Source organism: Galeopterus variegatus, unplaced genomic scaffold (genome assembly GCF_000696425.1).
Source record: "Galeopterus variegatus unplaced genomic scaffold, G_variegatus-3.0.2 Scaffold1113, whole genome shotgun sequence".
NCBI lineage: Eukaryota > Metazoa > Chordata > Mammalia > Dermoptera > Cynocephalidae > Galeopterus > Galeopterus variegatus.
In genome coordinates this window covers 383,217-406,961 of record NW_007727224.1, presented here as the reverse complement: position 1 = coordinate 406,961, position 23,745 = coordinate 383,217, and the positions used below count along the sequence as shown (strand labels likewise).

The 23,745-nt window shown below is 39.6% G+C and overlaps 1 protein-coding gene across 1 annotated transcript in view; it reads left to right on the top strand.

Annotated features, from left to right (window-relative positions):
• Window positions 1-23,745, top strand: part of IPP (intracisternal A particle-promoted polypeptide) — a 45,079-nt gene that overhangs the window by 2,216 nt on the left and 19,118 nt on the right. The window contains exons 2-4 of the mRNA XM_008574892.1: window positions 3,994-4,425; window positions 10,267-10,422; window positions 11,746-11,913. Coding sequence (XP_008573114.1) covers window positions 3,994-4,425; window positions 10,267-10,422; window positions 11,746-11,913 — 756 coding nt within the window. The remainder of the gene's footprint in view (window positions 1-3,993; window positions 4,426-10,266; window positions 10,423-11,745; window positions 11,914-23,745) is intronic.

The window sequence follows — 23,745 nt, the reverse complement described above, 5'->3', positions numbered from 1 at the left end:
AGCTGATTAAACTATTTCATATCAAGTTGAATTATGAGAGTCCAAAAAAAAGATAAACTTAAATTTAAAAAAAAATTTTTTTTAAAAAGGAGAAAACACTACTTCATACATGCTCCCTGCTTCTTTTATTTGAAAGATACAAATGAACATAGATTAATCCATGGAATTAGTGTTGAACTCTATAAAAACAGAAGAAATGCCTGAAGTTGTCTATTCTGCCTCAGTTGTCTGATAGTAGCAACAAAGGATATTTAGTGAAAGAGAATGTTCATGGCATCATCATCATATTGTTGGTGATTAGCACTTCCATCAAAGGAATAAAAGGTGGTAAATCCCAGAGAAATAAAAGCTATTGAGCATATCTGGGGAAAAATTACATTGTAGAGGATAGACATTTAAGGCAAAACTGGTATCAGTTAAGAACAGAATTTGGCTGCTAGAAATAGATACAAAATGGTTTACAAGATAAGAGTTTATTTATGCACAAAAGTTAATCCATAGTAGGCATTCTGAAGGCTGGTATGGTAGCTTCATAATGTCATTAGTGTCCCCATATTCTTCCAACATTTTGTGGCACCATCTGTAGCTTGTCACTTCTAATCTCATGATCACTGAACTCCAGCCACTGGAAGGAGGAAGGAGAAAGGCAAAACAGCTTGCCAACTGAGTCTATCCTTTTCTTAAGCTTTTTTTTGGTAGCCCTACCCAACAACTGCTGCCTATGTTCTCTGTTGGCTACGCTCAGTCAAAAGTTCATCCCTATCTGCAAGGGAGGCTAAGAAATGAAATTTTCAATGGGCAGGAGAATGAATATTGGGTATTTATTGGACATGGAAATTTGTAGTGTTTGATACAATTCTTAAAAAACATGTTCTTTCATTTTCATTGTAATAGCATTTCCTTCTTTGGCGTGTGGGGGCAGCAGAATCTGTTACTGTATTTCTTCTTTGGATTTGCCACTCTTTATTAACCATTCACATTTACTGGTTACCATTAATATATTCTTTTTTTTTTTTCTTTTTTTTTGTTAAAAGATGACTGGTAAGGGGATCTTAACCCTGGACTTGGTGTTTTCAGCACCACGCTCTCCCAAGTGAGCCACGGGCCAGCCCCAGTAATACATTCTTTATTAACCATTCACAATTCTCATAATTCTTAAAGCGTATTTCTCTGTATTAGTCCATTTCTGTTGCTTATAACAAAATACCTGGAACTGGGTGATTTAGAAAGGAAACAAAATTTATTGCTTATAGTTTCTGAGGCTGGGAAGTCCAAAGTCCATCTGGTGGTGGCAATAGTGACCCAGGGGTCTCACATTGCAAGATGATGGAAGCAGAGAGAGCAGAGCAAGACAGTTCCTCATGCACTCTCCTTTTAAAGCCCTCAAAACCATGCCCCTGACCACCATTTTTAATCCATTCACTACAGCATGTTCCTACAATCTAATCGCCTCTTCAAGGCCCTACCTTTTGATTACTATAATAGGACTTCCCACTCTCTTAACAGTCACGTGGGAGGGGGGTGCTGAGTTTCTAATACATAAAACTTGGGAGTCACAATTCAAGCTTCAGTAAGTTTTGGGGGGACATAATTCAATCCACTACACTCACCTTAGATTTTTTTTCACTTCACTTGGAATCAAATGACCTGGGTTTGAGATCTAGCTCTGCCACTAATTGACTGTGTGATTCTAGGCATTTCATTAAACTTTAGTCATTCATTCATTCATTCATTCTTTCAACAAATATCTATTGAATACTTTTTTTGAGCTAGGCGTGGGGGATGTGTCAGTAAACAATACAGACATGGTCTTTGGCTTCATGTAACTTTATAGGTAATGCAGATTAGGTACTTGTAAAATAGAAATGAGCTTGTGAGAGCCTCATTTTCCTTATTTATAAAGTGGGGATAGTAGCACTTTGTAACTAATATGAAGGTTGAATGAGATAAATTTTAGTAAAAGTATAAAGCCCCGTTAAATTGTAGGGCATTATTTTTATTACTCTTGAGTTACTTTTGGCATTATTCAATAGCAGTCTTTCAGTCCCTTTACATCACAACCCATGCTCTTATCTTCTCCAAATTTGTAGTGAATTCTCATTTAATTCAAGTAAGTCTTATCTCAGTTTTCTCTGTAGCTGCTACCATTTACGCCTTGTTGGATTTCATTTTGGAAAACCACCTATTTACATTCAAGGAGCCATATTCTTCCTCTTATCTTTGGCCATTCATTCATTTAAAAATATTTTTTGAGCATCTAGTGTGCGTTAGGCATTGGGAATACAGAGGGGGAAAGCCTTGCCCCAAAAGACTTTATAAATCTAATCTGGAACATAAACTTTAGACAAATAGTTTAGTGAAGTAAATGTATAAAAAGGATAATGTAAAGGGAAGGTATAAGATCGAATGGAGAGTTTATCCTTATTAGGTAGGAGAGTTAATTGGGTCTTTTTCCCCTTTGATATATAATTGGCTATTTGATGTCTCTAAAGTCATTATGTAAATTATGAAAGTGAAGTGTGGGAGCACATAGGCTTGACAAAGAACAAGGAGTGCACCAAGGGCAAAAGTCCTAAATGCACTTATGCAGAACCCAAGTGCTGAAAACAGCATGTGCTGGAAGCAGCAAATAGTTTCTGCTAGATTAGATAAGAACATTAAAGTCATTTCTTATCTAGGTTCACTCCCTTTCCTTTGTTTCTCAAGATGTTTTTCAGAGAATGCCCCATAGCCAATTTCTTTTCATTCCTTTCATAAATGATTGATTAAGTTGTTTTTTCTCCTGTGTTTCCTTTTCTTTAGAATAAAAGCTGAAGAAAATACCGACTTGGGGCTGTGCCTTGTTTCTCCCTTCTTGAGGGAGTTTTCTCAGTGTAGTCCCTTTGGGCTTCTCATTGCTGTTAATATTTGGGCTGAGTAATCTTGGCACCTCTGTCACACAGTGAGAAGTGACAGTGAAGCCCTCTGGAAAGAAAATGGCATATATTGTTTAAATATTTAATAGCTTCTCATATGTTATAGACTCTTGATTATACTTACTATTAAAAAACTAACTGGGCCGGCCCGGTGGCTCACTCGGGAGAGTGCATTGCTGATAACACCAAGGCCCCGGGTTCGGATCCCATATAGGGATGGCCAGTTCGCTCACTGGCTGGGCGTGGTGCTGATAACACCAAGGCCCCGGGTTCGGATCCCATATAGGGATGGCCAGTTCGCTCACTGGCTGGGCGTGGTGCTGATAACACCAAGTCAAGGGTTAAGATCCCCTTACCGGTCATCTTTAAAAAAAAATAAAATAAAATAACATTGTATGGTACTTTATCTTAATTAAAGATAGACACCCTATCATTACTCTCCCTAGTGCCTCAGTAAATATTTGTTACATGGATATAATCTTACACTAAAATAATGGACTTTGGTCGGGCCAGCCCGGTGGCGCACTGGAGAGTGCGCCGCTTGGGAGCGCGGCGGCACTCCCGCCGAGGGTTCGGATCCCATGTGGAGACCAGTTCCCGCTCACTGGCTGAGCGCGGTGCGGGCGCAACACTGAGGGTTGCGATCCCGTTGCCGGTCAGTAAAAAAGACAAAAAGGAAAAAAAAAAAATCATGGACTTTGATGTCAGTTCCTACCTTGCAACTTCTTTAACCATGTGACTTGGGGACAAGTTACTTAAAACTTTTTGATTGTGTTTCCTTAATACAAAAACAAGAAAATAAAAAACCTTACCATTTATGATTGTATTAAGGATTAAATGAATGTGTAAAGCAATTAATGCAGTGTCTGGTTTATTGTAAGTGCCCCATAAGTATTAGGTATCGTTATTATTTAAGTTTTATGCTCTTTCCACAAACCCTTTGTTGCCTTTTTACTTAGCATCTACCTACTCTGCAAACATTAAGCTAGCAGAAAAAACAAGTATAATACTTTTTGAATACATTAAGTCTAATGTTTGTTTTTATTTTATTGGCTATTTTGTCTCCATACTTCCCTAGGTGTAGTGAATATAAGTGTCAATAATGTCCAGGAGTTGATTGTTGCAGCAGACATGCTACAGTTGACTGAAGTTGTTATTCTTTGCTGTGAATTTCTGAAAGGACAAATTGATCCACTGAACTGCATTGGGATCTTTCAGTTATCTGAGCAAATTGCCTGCCATGATCTTTTGGAATTCACAGAGAACTACATTCATGTTCATTTCTTGGAGGTTCATAGTGGGGAAGAGTTCTTGGCACTTACAAAAGATCAGCTGATCAAAATTTTGCGAAGTGAAGAGCTTAACATTGAGGATGAATACCAAGTCTTCTTAGCCACAATGCAGTGGATTCTGAAGGATCTGGGAAAGAGAAGAAAATATATGGTGGAAGTTTTAGACCCGATTCGATTCCCTTTATTACCTCCTCAGAGGCTTTTAAAGTATATAGAAGGTAACTTTTTTGCTGTATATCAAATTAGTTGATTAACTATCCAGTGGCTTTTTCTCTGGTTGAAATGTGGTAGTTTTCATTTTTTGATTCAGTAACAGACATTAAGTGATTAATATATATAAGGTAAACCTTTTGTGTTTTGTAGGTGGACAGTAGTATTTTAATATTTCTCCTGATTATATTAATCAAATCTTTACGTACCTTTCTTGAGATTAATTAGTAAGGGAGATTAGTATTATAGAAAAAATTACTGACAGAACTAACAACCACTGCTGTTGTTGTCAGTACTAATTATTTCAGTGTAAGATTTCCTCTTGCTGCTCTAAAAAATTCAGCAAAACCTAACATTTGAGGAAAATGCATATGCAAAAGACAAACTCAATAAATCCTATAAGTCCTCTCATTATAAAATGAACTTTATGGGGCCGGCCTGTGGCTCACTTGGGAGAGTGCGGTGCTGATAACACCAAGGCCACGGGTTCAGATCCCATATAGGGATGGCCGGTTGCTCACTGGGTGAGCGTGGTGCTGACAACACCAAGTCAAGGGTTAAGATCCCCTTACCGGTCATCTTTTAAAAAAAAAATAAATAAATAAAATAAAATAAAATGAACTTTATCTTAATATAATATCATAGCTTCTCGGTAGCCTTTGAATCATCTTTAGATTCTAAACTTCTTTATGAAAATATTTTCACCATAGTACAAAATAGTTTTTATCTTTATATGAGAAAAGTCATAATATTCAAATGTTTTTTGTTTGTTTTTTTTTTTAAAAGATGACCGGTAAGGGGATCTTAACCCTTGACTTGGTGTTGTCAGCACCACGCTCAGCCAGTGAGCCAACCGGCCATCCCTATATGGGATCCGAACCCGGGGCCTTGGTGTTATCAGCACCGCACTCTCCCGAGTGAGCCACCGGGCCGGCCCTCAAATGTATTTTTAAAAACTACTTTAGACCAGGTTTCAAGATTTGAACTCTTTTATTCTTTTACTTTTGTCATGCACTGAAACTTAGGGTTGTAAATGACTTACAAATGTCTTATTACAAATTAAATACATTAGTAAGCATTAAAGGTATAATTCCGTAATTAAATTATTTTTAATTGTGAATTATTAGTTTTTTCCCCCACTCTTAACAGTGCTAATAGAATTTTGTAGGTTTTTCTGAAAGACATCTTGTATTAATACACATTCAGTTGATTGTTATTTGCAGTGGTTATGTTCTGTAAAGTTGCTGTGAACACTGACTTAGCAAATACTGAGGCCTTGCTCCTAGGGGAGATACAGGGTTAGCTTCCTGCAGGCCTCTTGTCACAACATTTTTGTCATCTAGTCAGTACATAGTCTTGTTTTATTTGTGTTTCTAAAAACACCTTATTTAATATGTATTGTTGATTCATTAATGTTGAACTCATGGCCAACAACATTATAACTCATCCCTGAATAAAATTTATCTAACACATTTTTTCTTTAAGGTACTTTACAGCCTTCTTGCACTTAGGAATGCTAGATAACACTTGAGCACTATGATTGGGGACCATTTTTAAACAGCAAAATCACTGAAAAAAAGCACAAAAGTGTAAAAACCATGACATTAAATAGGCTGAAAAACGTGACTTGTTTATAGTATAAGGGCTGAAATAAGAAGGCAGAGTCGGGCTGGCTGGTTAGCTCACTTGGGAGAGCATGGTGCTGGTAACACCAAGGTCAAGGGGATCCCCATACCATTCAGCTGCCAAAAAAAAAAGAAGGCAGAGTGAGTTTGACCTCAGCCAGAAAGTGCATGAAGTGTAATTCAGATTTTTTGCTACTCTGAGCGTTTCCTTGAATGACTGCAAAAGCACCTCAAGTATTAATTTTGGTGTTGTAAATACCTTTTAGCAGGTAAGTATATTTGCATATGAGGAATTCACAAATAATGAGGATCCACTGTATTTAAATGCTAAAACAAAGGAAAGGAATTATCCAGGTACACTTTTGCATGAATCATGTAAGAATTTAAGAATGGGATAAAGACTTTCATGGTTGAGTGGGTTTTTCCAAGTGCTGCAGATACAGAGTGCTAAAGGAAAGTTCCTCTGCTAGGAGCAAGGCAAGATTCCCTAAAATTGGGGCATATTTTCTTTCTTTTTTTTTTTTTAAAAAGATGACCGGTAAGGGGATCTCAACCCTTGGCTTGGTGTTGTCAGCACCATGCTCAGCCAGTGAGCCAACCAGCCATCCCTATACAGGATCTGAACCCGTGGCCTTGGTGTTACCAGCACCGCACTCTGCCGAATGAGCCACAGGTCGGCCCTGGGGCATATTTTCTTACAGTTTTTTAGTATTATAATATTCCAGTCTTGCACTGGTTTTTAAGCATGCCCAATGGTTATCATCTAAGTCTTTCACTAGGGAAAAAACTTCAAGGAGTCAAGGGAGAAGTAAATTGACAATTTTTAAAAAGGCAACCTTAATACTTTTAAACTTTGAAGCTGTTCTTCCTTGGTCATATTGGAGAAAATATGGGCAATTTATACAGAAAAAATGAGATTCTACCACAAAATTCAGAGAGGGAGGAAAATACTTAATTGAAGTGATTAAATTGTGTTATGTGAAATGTGTAGATTTTTCCTCTAGTGTATTTTTCTTTATTTACCGCTGGAATAATTCAGGCAACTTATTATTATTAGATATGTGATAAAATATCTATTAATTGCATTTTAGAGAATGACTTTCCTTTTTTTATTGAACTTAATTTATTTATTAAAACTTTTTTTTTGTCTGCTGGCCAGTATGGAGATTCAAACCCTTGACAGCTCTCCTTTTTTTAAATGGTACATGTTCATTATAAAAAGTTTAGGTAATACAGAAGTGGGGAGCATACATAAAGCAAATGTATTTCACAGGGTCTGGTTTTTCAGAGCCTTGCAATTTCAAATATTAACCTTGCAAAAGACAGGAAATTTTCCCTAGGCTATAGTCTCTGTTGTAAGATAAAGAATTGTAACACAGCAAGGTTGCTGGCTCAAAGACAGACAGGTTACTGATTGATATGTAAAGATACTGGGAAATTTCTGTAGGAAGAGAATGTTTGCTAAGATCAAGTTTTTGTTGGTGGATCGACTTAACTTCTTGCAAATTGCATTACGGAATGTCATCACCTTGCTTGTCTTACTGAATGTTACCAGCTTCTATTGAAAAACTTGTTAAACTATACTTAGCAAAAACCTCACCTATGTTCTCTTCTTGAAACTTCCCGGTCTGGAGAATAAATGCAGGAAGAGAACCCCAATTCATAGTTAATTTCCCAAATGGAAGGAATGCCTCTATGTTGGGGGTTCCAGGAGATTAACCCCTTTTGGGGCTTCTCACTGCTCAGAAGAGATGGGCTTTGAGTAATCTTTTGCAGCTCCATCACCAAGGGGAAAAGGGCTGACAAATCTGTGGGAGGCAAAGCAACACAGAAGCACATACGACTTAAAAACATAGTTCAATCACCTCAATAAAAATGCCAATTATCTCATTTTTCTTAACAAGAGAGTCAATACTATTTATAATTGAAACACAAAATGAAACTGTAATTTCATCTTTTAATGATTTTCATCTTTTTGTCCTTGATTCTATGAGTGTTTGAGAGCGACTATTTCTTAGGGTGAAGAAACATTTATCTAAAATGACTTATTGCTTCAGTTTGTTTCTTCTTTTGTTAACTTTTAGTGAGACTTCATCCATCTATCCATCATCTATCCTCCTACCTATGTAAAGATATCGAGAATAATGTTTACTAAATATTAATTAAACCTGGTTATTTCTGTGTGGCACTCTTTGGGTAGTGGTGTTTTTTGTTTTGGAGAGTTTTTTTAATGACTTCCTTTTTTCTGGTTGTATACTAAAGAATTCTCTTGAAGTTTGTCATTTTCCATTAGATTATATCATATACCTTTCCTTTTGAAAATGCCATTTTTCCTTCATTTGGAGGAAATTTACCTGTAAGAAATTTCTGAATATTTTTAATGTTTCATTTGGTAGTCTTCATCCTTTTATTGGAACTTTTCTTTCATATTTATTATCTTCTTTTTTTTTTTTTTAAAGATGACCAGTAAGGGGATCTTAACCCTTGTCTTGGTGTTGTCAGCACCACACTCAGCCAGTGAGAGAACCAGCCATCCCTATGTGGGATCCGAACCCGTGGCCTTGGTGTTATCAGTACCACACTCTCCCGAGTGAGCCACAGGCCGGCCCCATATTTATTATCTTCTAATGGAATAATATTTTTTCTCTCTATTCGCAATTGTTTTCTCAAGCCTTTCCTCTAAATTGCTAATTTGATTTTCAATCATATCTGTTTACTATTTCTAATTTATTAACTTTGCAATACTATCATTTCAATTCTCACTTTGTTTCCTCAGCAGTGCTTCTTATTTTGTCTTTGAGCCCTTGTTTTACAGGACTTATATGTTTTTTTTTTTTTTTTTTTTTGGTGGCTGGCCGATATGGGGATCCAAACCCTTGACCTCAGTGTTACAAGGCTGTGCTCTAACCAACTGAGCTAACCTGTCAGCCCTGGATTTGTATTTTTAAGAAATTCTGCTTTGTGAAGCACTCACGGGGAGTCTATTTCTGTTTGTGGCTAATGTTTTCTTCCAGACTGAATTTTTCAATCTTTCTCTCTTCTTTTTCCTGGGATTTGCTTAATAGATGTAATGCTATTTCTTGATATCTTGCTCATGCTTAACATGGACAGCTCTGTTTCAGCTCTGCTCTGATAATGTTAATAGCTAATTCTCCTTGACACCCTTTCTATCTTAGTGTGTAACTACTTTGTTTTCTCCAGCCTAAAATTTGAGGGCTATATGTAGGGTTCTCAATATTTCCTTTCTAGCCTAAGGCATGAGTGTGGTGGAAGAATAGAGACCTAATAGGGCTGAGGTCCTTGCTTGGGAACTTGGCCTCTGATCTCTCTCTTTTGAGATCCTGTTATTGATCTTGTATCAGGACCTACTTAATCTAGCCAGAGATGTATCCCACTAACGTGGACTTTGGTTATTACTATGTTCTGTTAGATAGCAAACACTGATGATTCTCTCTACCTTTACTGATGGTCCTGTAAAGACTTTTAAAGTTTCTTTCTTTGACTTTTCTCATTTCTACTTTTCACTGCTCATTCTGTCTCTCTTCAAATTATTAGTTATTGGTGAGATTTCTCAAGCTTTAGTTAGTTGATCTTCTTAATATTGCTTCTGGGATGTAGGGTTGTAGGGACAAGGTTAAGAGACAGTCCCTTACTAGCATCTATAGTGTCTTTGTGCAAGTTAGAAAATAGTGCCCTTTCAGGAGGGCTGGGTCTTATACCTTAGCAAATGGGAAACAGGTTAATTTTCATCCCCATTTCACCTCCTCAGCAAAGCCCTCTTGATCAGGGACAAGCTAACCAATCATACTTGAGGTCCTTTTAAAAGATGGTCCTCATTCTACCAGAATTTTTTGTTCCTTGCTTTATTTAATATTTTTAAGAGTTTATGACATAATTTTATATTCCTTTTGTTATTAGTTTGTAAGTATAGAATTTTTGACTATCTTTTTTCACTTTGCCATCTTTATTTGGAAATACTCTTACATGTGTTTTCTAATTGTATATTGTGAGGCATATTTTTAAAAACAATCTTTGATAGATTTAAGGAAAGTATATTTTTCAGTAGCAACGAGAAGAATAATACTTGGTATTGTAGGAAACAAACACCATTCTTTGATGATAAGTTTATATTTCTTGATAAACGTGTAGTATCTTTATAGAAACATGTTCTCAATTTTATTTAAGAAGCTGTCTAAAACATTGTCTTTTTAAATATTGCTTTAGGAGTATCTGATTTTAATCTTCGTGTTGCATTGCAAACACTTTTGAAAGAGTACTGTGAGGTGTGTAAATCTCCCAAAGAGAACAAATTTTGTAGTTTTCTGCAGACATCTAAGGTTCGGCCTCGGAAGAAAGCAAGAAAATACCTGTATGCAGTAGGTGAGAGCCTTTTAAAAAGTAATAGAAATTATCTTTATTTTCAGGATCAAAGCCTTTTAATATTTTGTTATTACTTAACGTGCCAGAATATGTAGGTATGTCAAAGACTATGTCAAAAAGTATGTATAATTTTGCATACAGCTATAGATTTATAAAATGCATTTATAAAATACAGTGAACACATCTAAAATAAATAGCTACTCATTTGACATCTGTTATTCTGTGATCTACATCTTTGGATTCTTAGATTACCTAGTTATCACCAAAAAGCTGACTAAAGAAATGCTGTTTTAAAAGTTAAAAATTTGGGGCCGGCCTGTGGCTCACTTGGGAGAGTGTGGTGCTGATAACACCAATGCCACGGATTTGGATCCCTATATAGGGATGGCCAGTTAGCTCATTTGGGAGAGCATGGTGCTGACAACACCAAGTCAAGGGTTAAGATCCCCTTGCCAGTCATCTTTTAAAACAAAAAAAGTTAAAAATTTGAATTCTAGTGAAAAATAAGGAAAATGAGTCTTAAAATTTTGAACTATTCACAGTGTGTGTCTTAGATGGCCATTCAATATGATAGGAACCAGCGATCTCCAAAGTGTGGTTGTGTAGGATTATCCATTGGAATAGCAGAGGAACATATTAAAACCTCTCTTCATTTTTATTTTAAAAAGCATTAAACCTTATAAATATTTAATATAGAGAGTGAATGATTATCTAGATCTATTTGCATAATGTACTTTTTATGTAAATACTTTATGTGTAATATAATTCATATGTAATAATATGTATATTTAAAATATATAATATATAAATATGTAGCTTTTGGGTACATGCTAAAATTTTTTTTACTGATAGAATGTGAAGTCAAAATAAGAATTTCAACTCACTATTTTTAATTCAAAAAGACACTAGTAGAAGTTGTAATGAAGCTTCCTAACGAGACAGATAGTAGTGCCTAGATTTATATTTTATCTAACATTCTGTTATAACAAAGACCAGTGGTAAAACACTGAGGTTAACTTTCTCATTGTATTTAAGCCATAATCATTCAGGACTTGGCACATTTAAAAATAATATATTTTATATATTATTTTGTGTATTTTAATATATATATATATATATATAAATTTTATACATTATTTATTATTAATATATTTTATATATTATTTATATATGTATATGGCAGGCACTAAAGCATTTATTTCTTTGTATATAATGGTTATACTAAATGTTAAGATGTTGAGGGCTAGATTTTCCTCATTACTACTATTTCCATGTTTAGCAGTAAGAGATTTGCTGTGTAATTCCTTTCTTTCCTTTGTTTAGGTGGATATACTCGGTTACAGGGAGGTCGTTGGAATGATAGCAGAGTCCTCAGCTGTGTAGAACGTTTTGATACCTTTAGCCAGTACTGGACCACTGTGTCTTCACTTCATCAGGCTCGATGTGGGCTGGGAGTGGCAGTTCTGGGAGGGATGGTCTACGCTATTGGAGGTAATAATAAAAATGCCTTATTTTCCTTATTAGTCTAGTTGGCTCCATTCTACATATGTTTTCATTACTCTTGGGTATATGCCTAGGAGTAGAATTGTTAGGTTGTATATTAACTCTGTGTCTAACTTTTTTTTTTTTTTTAAAAAGATGACCGGTAAGGGGATCTTAACCCTTGACTTGGTGTTGTCAGCACCACGCTAAGCCAGTGAGCGAACCGGCCATCCCTGTATGGGATCCGAACCCGGGGCCTTGGTGTTATCAGCACCGCACTCTACCGAGTGAGCCACGGGCCGGCCCCCTGTGTCTAACTTTTTGAGATATGTATTGTTTTTAACTTTTTTTCTTCTTACTTAAAATCCTGATTTTTAATTATACAAGTAATAAATGGCTACATTGCCATTGTCAAAAAATTCAATGCAGGAAGTTAGTCTCTTTTCACTACAGACTAACTCCCTCCCAAATACTTCTTAATGAAAACTCCAGGGAAAGTCACTATTAACAATTTGGAGGGCTGGCCCATGACTCACTTGGGAGAGTGAGGTGCTGATAACACCAAGGCCACAGTTTCGGATCCCTATATAGGGATGGCCAGTTAGCTCACTTGGGAGAGCATGGTGCTGACAACACCAGGTCAAGGCTTAAGATCCCCTTACTGGTCATCCTTTAAAAAAACCCAAAAAACCAAAAAACAAACAATTTGGTATGTGTCCTTCTAGGTCTTTTTCTATTCTTGAATTTGTGTGTGTACGTGATATATATATATATATGTATATATATACACACACACACACACACATATATACATAATACTTATTTTACATGGGTTTTAAAAAATATCATTGGTATCTTACTGTAGAGTTCCAAAATATGCCTTTTTTTACTTCATAGTATGTGTAGCAGATCTTTACTAATCATTATATAGAGATAGACCTCATTTCAAAAATTTTTCTTATAGTATTTCATACATTGTATATGGTGTAATATATTTAACTTTTCTTTTATTGATAGATATTTAAGTTGTTTCTAAATTCTTGCTACTACAGGCAGTGTTCCAGTGAATATTCTTATATATGTCTCCTTATGCATGTTTATGAGTATTTCAGTACGGTGTATGTTGAGAAGGGAAATTTCTGGGTTGGTGGTTAAGCTCAATTTTAGTTTTAATAGATAATATCAAGTTGTGTTCATCAACAGTAGATGAGAATACCTGTTTCTTTACTCCCTTGTCAACACTATATATATATGTCTATATTATCAATCTTTTTAATTTTTGCCAGTCTGATAGGTAAAAATAGTATCTCATTTTTATTTGTGTATTCTATATAAGTGAGGTTGAACATCTTCTTTCATGCTTTATTGGCCAATTGTATTTTCTCTTCTGTGAATTACCAGTTCATATCTCTTGCCCATTTTTCTATTTGGTTCTTGTATCTACCAGTCTACTTGTGTAGTCAGACCCTCACCCTTCATTTTCCCTTAAGATAAAGGGAATGGAATCTCTGAGGGGAGAATGAGATAGGAGGTGCTCAGTTTCCCTGGACTTAGGTTACAGGGCATAACTCTGGGTTTCAGGTCATCCATTTCCCAAGGTTTCGGGTCCCTCCTGTATGCCCTCCCCTAGAGGAAAGTTACTGTTGCTAGATAGGTCTATTTCCAGCACCAACAGGGAAATTGAAACCTCAAGGGGCTGGCTTATACAAATTCAGTGATTGGGCGTGCTTGATGGAGGGGAGCTTATCCCTTGAGTGACCTTCCATTAGAGGTGCTAAAGAACACAGAATATTCTTGAATTTGTTCATTGCACGTGGTAGGATTGACCAATGAACATGCCCCAAAAGGAGACCAATTGAGCATGTACAAGACTATGTTACATAACTGGGAACTACCTCCTTAATTGGATATTCATTAGATAGAGAAACAATAAAAGCCAAATCCTGGCAGAAGGGGGAATTGTTGCTGCTCACTATCCTGGGCCAAACTGCACTTTGCAGGCTGAGGTGTGTATGTTTTACTTTTGTGAGAAACTTAACTTTTATCAGGTGGCTGCTCACTCTGTTACCGACAGGCCAGGCTTAGCTTGCCCTCTCGCATTAAACAAATGACCTGAAAGTCCAAAGGTTGATGCAAGGATTGGAAGGTTTATTCACATTACCGGTACTCAACTAAATGTCTAACCAAGCAAACAAACAAAGAGGAAAGAGGAGCAGTGGGGTCCAGTTTAGCCTAGTCCCAATCGGTGGGGCCAACCTATTTCATTAACAGTAATTGATAAAAGCAGTTCTCCCACTGTTTTCAGCATAAAGAAGAAAAGCATTGACTAGATTTAAATCAGAAAAACAAAGCATAGCCAGGCACCCTTCAGGGTGTACCTATACAGAACAGAAGAGGGCTCAGAAAATCAGAAATAAAGCATAGCCAGGAGCCCTCCAGGGTGCACCTACATAGTAGTGGATACAATCCAACCAAACAGCAGAAGAGGGCTCAGAAAATCAGAGAAAGGTAAAGAGAATAAAGCATTGCCTTGTCAGAATTTAGGCCAGGGACTCCAGGAGAGATATACCAGCAGCAGAGACATGGGAGCAAAATAGTCCCAGTAGCCACTTGCCTCTTGCAGCAGAAGACTCAAAGACAGACACAGCAGACAGACAGAGACAACCGCGGTGGTACCTGCTTGAGCAATCCCCCGTTCTCTAGTCTCTGGTCCCAGAGAGAGAGCCGTTTTCCGGCCAACGCACCAAAAATGTAAGATCTGTGCACCGCGCACAAATCCCACACATCGGAATGGCTCACTTCACAAAGACCACGAGATAGAGACCATTGCAATCAAGCAAAAGGAGTTTATTCCAGCATGCTGGGGTCGCTTCGTCTTCAGGACAGAAGTGGCCTCGAGCTCTTAACACAAGCACTTTTTATACAGTTTTTTAGACAGACTTTTGTGACAGGATGAGTTGTTGGATATCTGAGGCGCCTTTAGATTTATGGGTAGGCTTTAGCAAGCTGGTACCCCGATAAGGAACAGCACATTTCTCAATCATTTATCTTCCCTGGGGTCTGGCCAGGTGGCCTCTAGATAAGGAACTGGTCAGTTCCTGGAACCGGGAGGTGGTCATTCTCTTCCTGGAATTTAGTGTGCCTGGTGCCGCCTGACCTCTCAATAGCCCCTTAGAAGCTGCTTTACTTAAAATGTCATTAGTTATGTTTTCCCGTTTTTAGCAAGCATTTTTACAAAAGCAAATTGCGTATGATAAAGTTATATTTTCTTTTACAAAACAGAGCATAGCCAGGAGCCCTCCAAGGTGCACCTACATAGTAGTGGATACAATCCAACCAAACAGCAGAAGAGGGCTCAGAAAATCAGAGAAAGGTAAAGAGAATAAAGCATTGCCTTGTCAGAATTTAGGCCAGGGACTCCAGGAGAGATATACCAGCAGCAGAGACATGAGAGCAAAATAGTCCCAGTGGCCACCTGCCTCTTGCAGCTAGAGTCTTCTCTGCTGCCCAAAGCTTTCCAATTTTTGCCAGTGATTAAATTAGGCTCTCAGATTCAAAAGTCATAGAAATGAACAGTATACTCAACAGTGAAGCAAGCAATGCTTTATTAAAAGAGGAGATAGACTTATGCATAAGGGGGGGAGCAACAGTAAAGCCAGCCCCCCTGAGGGGAGCTGTTCAGGGTCTTTTATAGGGAACAGAGTAAAGGGGTGGCAGGCCAGTGTCACTGGAGGTGGTCCATTCTGTTTTTTCTGGTTGCGTCATGGCTGCATGCTCAGTAGGTCCAAAATGGCAGTGCTCTTCATCATTGTCACCCCAGGAGGATCACTGTAGCAGTCACCTTGATGCTTTGTACGCAGGTGGGAATTCCTAAAGGGGTCTTAAGGTTAATCCGTAACTTTTATTATTATGGTAAAACAAGCCTTGGGAAGGGGGTTTGCAACTCAGTAAATATCTGTTTCCTCTCTTATCTCAGTCTATTTTGTCAGGGCAGCCCATAGGGTAATCATTTGCCCTGGGGGGTCTCATGACTGAGGAGTGGAGAAAAGTAACAAAGTATCCTCTGCAGGGAAAATGGAGTTGGTTTGGTTCACAGGCCTAGCCTTACTCTGTTTCAACTCTTGAGCCAGCCTTCATAATTTACTGAACTTTATGTATTTCTTGCTTTTGTGTTAAAATTGGAGCTGTCTGTATGCCTGTCTCTGGAGCAAGGCATACTCTTTCTGTGGAACCTGTATTTATCTGTTATATTAAACCTGTTCTCACTTTCTAATGTGCCTCTGCCCTTCAATTCTTTCTTGTGGAGTCAAGAACCTGGTAAGAGGATGGGGTGGGTTGAGGCCTGCTGTCAGGCCCCCAGACCTTTCCTCTGGCATCAATTGCATCTCTGCTCATATACTTTCTTTTCTCTCCGGTTGCTATGGATGAACTGTTTCTACCTCTATTGTCTCCACCTGCAAACCAAACCCTAACCCTTTACAAGGGTGTTGTTCTTGCAATTATCCCCTCTCTACTGAATGATTCCTATTAGAAAAGATGTTGCTGTGTTATCTCCATCTTAAAAAACAAACCCTCTGTTGACCTCTTTTCCTCCTCCAGCCATTGCTTCATTTTTCTGCTTCTTGATAGAAAAGTAAAGAGTTGTCTTTATTTACCAACAACTCTATTGAAACAACTCCAATCAGACTGTCTGATTTTCATCTCCATTAGTCCACAGAGACTATTCTTGTAAGAGTCACGGAAGTCTTCATTATTGCCAATACCAGGGATCGATTCTCATTCCTCATTTTACTCAACCTGTCAGAATCATTTAATGTGGGGGCGTGCCTGGGGTCCTCCCGCAGACCCAGAAGGAGAAGGAGCCGACAGGATTACCCCCGGTGTTGGGACCGAGGGATCTTGGGGAAAAGTGAGCCTGCTGCCCGCCAACCCAGCTGCATGAAAGAGACACTCAGAGGCAGCAGGGGTTCTGTCAGGGCAGTTCCACTTTATTGCCATTACACTGCAATTTATATAAGCAAGCAAGTAGGGGCTTTCAATGAACTAACCAATCAATTAAAGGATCACGCGGGCATGGATTTTTTTTTTTCCCTTTTTGTCTTTTTTCGTGTCCGGCAACGGATCGCAACCCTCAGTGTCGCACCCGTACTGGACCGGGACCGGCAACGGGATCGCAACCCTCGGTGTCGCGCCCGCTCCTTGCTCAGCCAGTGAGCGGGAACCGGTCTGTATGTGGGATCCGAACCCTCGGCGGGAGCGCCACCGCGCTCCCAAGCGGCGTACTGTAGCAGTGCGCCACCGGGCCGGCCCCATTTTTTTTTTTTTTTTTTTTTGGGGGGGCATGGATTTTGTACTAACATGTTGAGCATAGCGATCACGCAAGGTTCACGAGTGCGGAAATACCGGAGGACCAATAAAAACCTTTGGAGCTATCTTGGGTTACGCCTCCCCTACTTCCCGTGGGCACCATCTTCATCCTCCACCCATAGGCACCATGTGGCTCACAGATAATGTTTGCTCCTAAAAATGGGCCCAACAATTTAACACATTGCTTCCTACTTCTTGAAGTGCTCCCGTTTTAAAATGTAGATTTTATTATTATTCAGATAACGGGCCAACAGATCAGTAGACAAGTGTCGTTAACAAAGACAGTTTGCGGTGGCACACTGGATAGTGCGCCGCTTGGGAAGCGCGGCGGCGCTCCCGCCCGAGGGTTCGGATCCCACATACAGACCGGTTCCCGCTCACTGGCTGAGCGAGGCGCGGGAGCAACGCCAAGGGTTGCGATCCCGTTGCCGGTCCCCGGTCCAGTACGGGGGCGACACTGAGGGTTGCGATCTGATGCCGGACACGGAAAAAGACAAAAAAAAAAAAAACAAAGACAGTTTGTAGGCTGGCTGGTTAGCTCAGTTGGTTAGCATGCAGCCTTATAACACCAAGGTCACGGGTTTGGATCCACATACAAGCCAGCTGCACCCCGCCAAAAAAAAAAAAAAAAGATTGTTATAAAAATATAGTTTGTTATAGTTCCCAAGAGAAGGGTGCACATCTTGTCACAGGAAGGCATAAAAGAAAGTATCAAGGCCTGTTAGGAGGCACAGGGAGATTGTGGTTTATGCAAGAAGAAACGGGCTAGCCAGGGTAAATAGCTTAGGATTGGCTAGTTTTAATGATTTCCCCAGACTCTGGGGCATGGGGATGGTTCCTAATTGTCTGGTACCTGGTCCAGGTATGATTAGAGCAGGGGAATAGTGGCCTGGAGTCTTAATAGCTGAATAAAGGAGGTGGTGGTATATGGGTTCTGGATTGTTTAGTTTGTATATAAAAGGCCCACCCTAGGGCCGGCCCAGCGGCGCACTGGAGAGTGCGCCGTTAGGGAGTGCGGTGGCGCTCCCGCCAAGGGTTCGGATCCCATGTGGAGACCGGTTCCTGCTCACTGGCTGAGCGTGGTGCGGGTGCGACACCGAGGGTTGCGATCCCGTTGCTGGTCAGTAAAAAAGACAAAAAGGAAAAAAAAAAAAGGCCCACCCTAAGGCAAGTTGTTTACTGTGTCTAGGAAGTGGAAAATCTTGGGAGGGGTAGTATCTCCAGGATCAGCAAAACCCCAGATGTCAAAGCATCAGAAATACAAGAAAATAAAAAAGGCATAATTAATACACTCCCCCCCCCACCTCTTTTAGGGGGCGAGCTTCTGGATTAATGGACTCCCTGGTTTCTTCTTACTTCACTGGCAGTTGCTTCTTGGTGGTTTGTTTTGTTTTGTTTTTTACAGGATCCTCTTTCTCTTTCAAACCTCTAATAAATGTCTCATGAGTCAGTTCAGATATGTCGGATATGACTACTCTCTACATTTACTCTCTTGGTGATATCTTCTAGTCTTATGCCTTTAAATACTATCTATATACTGATGACTCTCAAATTTATATGTTCATCACTCCCCTGAACTCCAGACTTATATATAAAGGTAGTTCAAAAAATTCGTAGAAAGATTTGTGTTGTCTTTTAATTGTATTTTTCATGAACTTTTTGACGTACACTTGTATACAGCTGTCTATTTGAACTTCACTTGGATGTCAATGTGTACTCGTAGTGAATTGAATTGTGTCCCCCCAAACTCACTGAAGCTTGAATTGTGTCCCGCAAGTTTTATGTATTAGAAACTTAGCCCCCACTGTGACTGTTAAGAGGGTGGGAGATCCTATTATGGTAACTGAAAGGTGGAGCCTTGAAAAGGTGATTGGGTTGTAGGTCTGTGCAGTAGTGAATGGATTAAAAATGGTGGTCAGGGGTGTTTTTCTGAAGGCTTTAAAAGAAGAGGAGAGTCTGTCTTTCTCTCTGCTTCCACCATCTTGCAGTGTGAGATCCCTGGGTCATTGTTGCCCCCACCAGATGTGTTCCTTGGACTTTGGATTTCACAGCCTCAAAAACTGTAAGCAATAAATTTCATTTTCTTTATAAATCACCCAGTACCATGTACTTTATTATAAGCAACATAAATGGACTAATACAAAATATTGGTACCAGAGAGGTGAGGTGTTGCTTATAACAAGTACTTGGAAATGTGGATGCAGCTTTGGAACTGGGTGTTAGGCAAAGGTTGGAGGAGTTTGGAGGACTCAGAAGACAAAAAGACAAGAGAAAGTTTGGACTGTCTTCGAGACTGGTTACATGGTGGCAAACAGAATGTTGATAGTAATATGGACTGTAAAGACTGTTCTAAGGAGGCCTTGGAAAGAAATAAGGAGGTTTTTGGAAACTGGGGCAGCAAAGATCACCTTTTCAGGCCGGCCCTGTGGCTCACTCGGGAGAGTGCGGTGCTGATAACACCAAGGCCAAGGGTTCGGATCCCACATAGGGATGGCCGGTTAGCTCACTGGGTGAGCATGGTGCTGACAACACCAAGTCAAGGGTTAAGATCTCCTTACCGCTCATCTTTTAAAAAAAAAAAAAAAAAAAAGATCACCTTTTCTGTGAACTGGCAAGGAATTTGGCTGCATTGTTTCCATGCCCCAGGAATTTGTGGAAGTTGGAACTTAGGAGTTGTGAACCAGAGTACCTGGCGGAAGAAATTTCTAAGCAGCAAATCATTAAGGAAGCTGCATGGCTACTTGCAACAGCCTATGCTGAGTTATGGTGGCAAAGGCATGATGTAAAGCCAGAATTTAAAAGGGAAGAAGAGCGTAAAGGTTTGGAAAATTTGCAGCCTGGTCATGTGGTAGAGAAGCAGAGAGCATGCAGTGGTGCAGCCCAGTGACCATTAGCTAAGAAGATTAGTACAAAGGAAAGGAATTATCAAGAGGAGAAAAAGGCCCTAAAGGCATTGCAGAAGCCTCTGGGGCCAGCTTTTCCATTCCTGGCCCAACGACCTAGGGAGACAGAATGGTCTTGGGGAATAGGCTTGAGAAGCCCTCCATGGGCTCACTGCCCAGGACCACCTGGGGAAACTACTTCCAGCAACAGCACCCCAGCTGCTTTGGCTACTCCAGCTGTAGGTAAATTGGTACCAGGTGTGGCTGGACGTGCCGCTTTGGAAAACACAAGCTGGAAGTCTTGGTGGCATCCATGTGGTACCACAATCACTGCAGTATCTTTGGGCCAGGCTCACAGAATGCCAGAGCTGGGAAGGCTTGGGAGCCTCCACTGCAATTTCAAAAGATGTATAGAAAAGCCTGGGGACCCAGGAAGAGATCTGTCTCAGGGGCGGATTCACTGCGTAGAGCCTTCACTAGAGCAACATCGAGTGGAAGAATGGGTTCAGAGTTGCAGCAGAGAAACCCCAATAGTGCCATGCCTAGTGGAGCAGTGAGAGTGGGACTGCCATGGAGACCCCAGACCTGTGGAGCTACCAGAGTGGAACACCAGCCTGCGAGAGCTGAAGTGTGTCCTGCAACCAGGAAAGCCATAGGAGTAGAGCTGCCAGAGGACTTGGGGACTCAACCCCCACACCAGCATGTAGAGGAGGTGGAACAAGCAGCCAAGGTACATGATTTGCCAGCTTTGAGATTTAATTCCTGCCCTGCTGGGTTTTGGACTTATTTGGGACCTGTTACCCCTTTCTTTTGGCCTATTTCTCCCTTTTGGAATGGGAATATGTTACCATATGTTTGTCCCACCATGGTATCTTGGAAGTAGATGACTTTATTGATTTCATAGATGGGACTTTGAACTTTGGACTTTGAGTTCAAACAAATCAAGACATTGGGGATGAAATGAATGTATTTGCATGTGAAAAGGACATGAGTTTTGGGGGGCCAGGGACAGGATATAGTGGATTGAATTATGTCCCCCCAAAACTCACTGAAGTTTGAATTGTGTCCCGCAAGTTTTATGTATTAGAAACTTAGCCCCCACTGTGACTGTTAAGAGGGTGGGAGATCCTATTATGGTGATTGAAAGGTGGAGCCTTGAAAAGGTAATTGGATCGTATGACTGTGCAGTAGTGAATTGATTAAAAATGGTGGTCAGGGGTGTGTGTCTGAGGGCTTTAAAAGAAGAGGAGAGTCTGTCTTTCTCTCTGCTTCCACCATCTTGCAGTGTGAGATCCCTGGGTCATTGTTGCCACCACCAGATGTGTTCCTTGGACTTTGGATTTCACAGCCTCAGAAACTGTAAGCAATAAATTTCATTTTCTTTATCAATCACCCAGTTCTGTGTACTTTGTTATAAGGAACATAAACGGACTGTATTAATATAGTATTCAAACTTAACATGTGTAGGGCCGGCCTGTGGCTCACTCGGGAGAGTGTGGTGCCGATAACACCAAGGCCACGGGTTCGGATCCCATATAGGGATGGCTGGTTAGCTCACTGGGTGAGCGTGATGCTGACAACACCAAGTCAAGGGTTAATATCCCCTTGCCGGTTACCTTTAAAAAAAAACAACAAAAAAACTTAACATGTGTAAACCAAACTCTTTGATTTCCTCACCTCCTGATCTGTTTCTATCCCAGGGTTTGCCATCAGTACGTGGTAATCACCATTCACCCAGTGGCTCAGGACAGAACTTCAGTCATCCTTGATACCTCTCTTTCTTTCACACTCCACATCCAGTCCATCAGTACATATGCAGATATATGAGGCTACTTCAAAAAGTTCATGCAGGGCTGGGAGGTTAGCTCAGTTGGTTAGAACCTAGCCTTATAACACAAGGTCATGGATTTGGATCCCCATACTGACCAGCTGCCCACTTACCCCCCAAAAAAGTTCATGGAAAGATTTATATTATCTTTTAATTCTATTTTTCCACAAACTTTTTAAAGTACCCTCGTATTTGCCTGACCACTGTAATACTCTAATCTCCCCGCTTCTCTTTTTATTTCCCCAGAATCAGTTTTATACATTGCGGCCTGAAATGTTCTAAAATTCAGGTCTGATCATGTCAGTGCCCTGTTCTCAACTCTAATGGTTTCCTGTTTACCCTCCAGATAAAATCCAGTCTTCATCATAGCCTACAAGACTCTTACATAACCTGGTTTCTATCTTTCAAGTATTACTTCCTACCATTCTCCTCCTCATTATGTTTTAGCTACACTGTCCTTGCTTTTCTCTTGGAAAAGTTACATGAGTTCTAGATTAATTACTTCAATCTTCCCATGTGTAAAAGAATATTGTATAACCTATTTGAATACTCAGAGGTAGCTACAGCTTCAACAGAGAATGATAAATTTGCTCTTATTGTTGAACTCATATTTGAGAAATTTTCAATGGCCTGCTTTTATGGGATTTGCAATTTTTTCTACCAGTTAAAAAAGATAAACATTGTTATTTAAAAATCGCATCTCTGATAGTGATCTTGCTGTTGTGCTTTCCTAAGAATAGATAAGAAGCCCATCAGCAGTAAGTTTTATTTATGTTTCTATCCTGACTGAACTCAGAATATCAGAACATGGTTATCTTTTGATGGAGTTTGGATGTGTTGTCCCCTCCAAAACTCATGTAGAAATTTGATCCCCAATGTGGCAGTGTTGGAAACTGATTGAGTCATGGGGGTGGATCCCTGATGAATGGATTAATGCTCTCCCTGGGGGAGGGGGGATTAATGAGTGAGTTCTCACTCTATTAGTTCCCGGGAGAGCTCGTTGCTTAAAAAGACCCTGGCACCTTCTCTCTCTCTCCCTTGCTTCCTCTTGCCATGTGATCTGCTTGTACCCACTGGCTCCCTGCCACTTTCCACCATGCGTAGAAGCAGCCTTAGGCCCATGCCAGATGCAGCTGTCCCAGAATCGTAAGCCAAATAAACCTCTCTTCTTTATAAATTAGCCAGTCTCAGGTATTTCTGTTATAGCAACACGAAACGGACTAAAACATCTTTCCAGGACACCCGATGCACTTGACAGTGTGATAATTTATTACGCCACTATTTAACCTTATAGTGTTTACTGATTGATTCTTGTCTGCTCAAGTGGTTGTGATCCTTTAAACCACAGGAACCATTTTTTGAGCTTTTCTTTATCTGGCATATATTAAGTGCTCAATAAGCACCTTATGCTCAATAGGCATAACTGTTGTTGATTGTATAAATTCATAAGGTATACCTTTTAAATTTGGGGTTGTGAAATATAATACGTTAACATAGAAAAGTACATGTCAAGGGTTCAGATCTGCGTACTGGCCAGCTAGAAAAAAGTACGTAAATATATCTATAGTTTGTTGAATAATTGAACAAAGTTTTGGGATAATCGTTTCCCTTTGTTTCTTTATTCTTTTTACTACCTCTGTAAACTCTCCTAAGCAATATATTCGTTTTCCTATTTTTTAACTCTTCTAAATGGATTATACAAATATTCTTGCTCCAACACTATGTTTCTGAGATTTATTCATGTTGTTTCTTTCATGTAGTCTT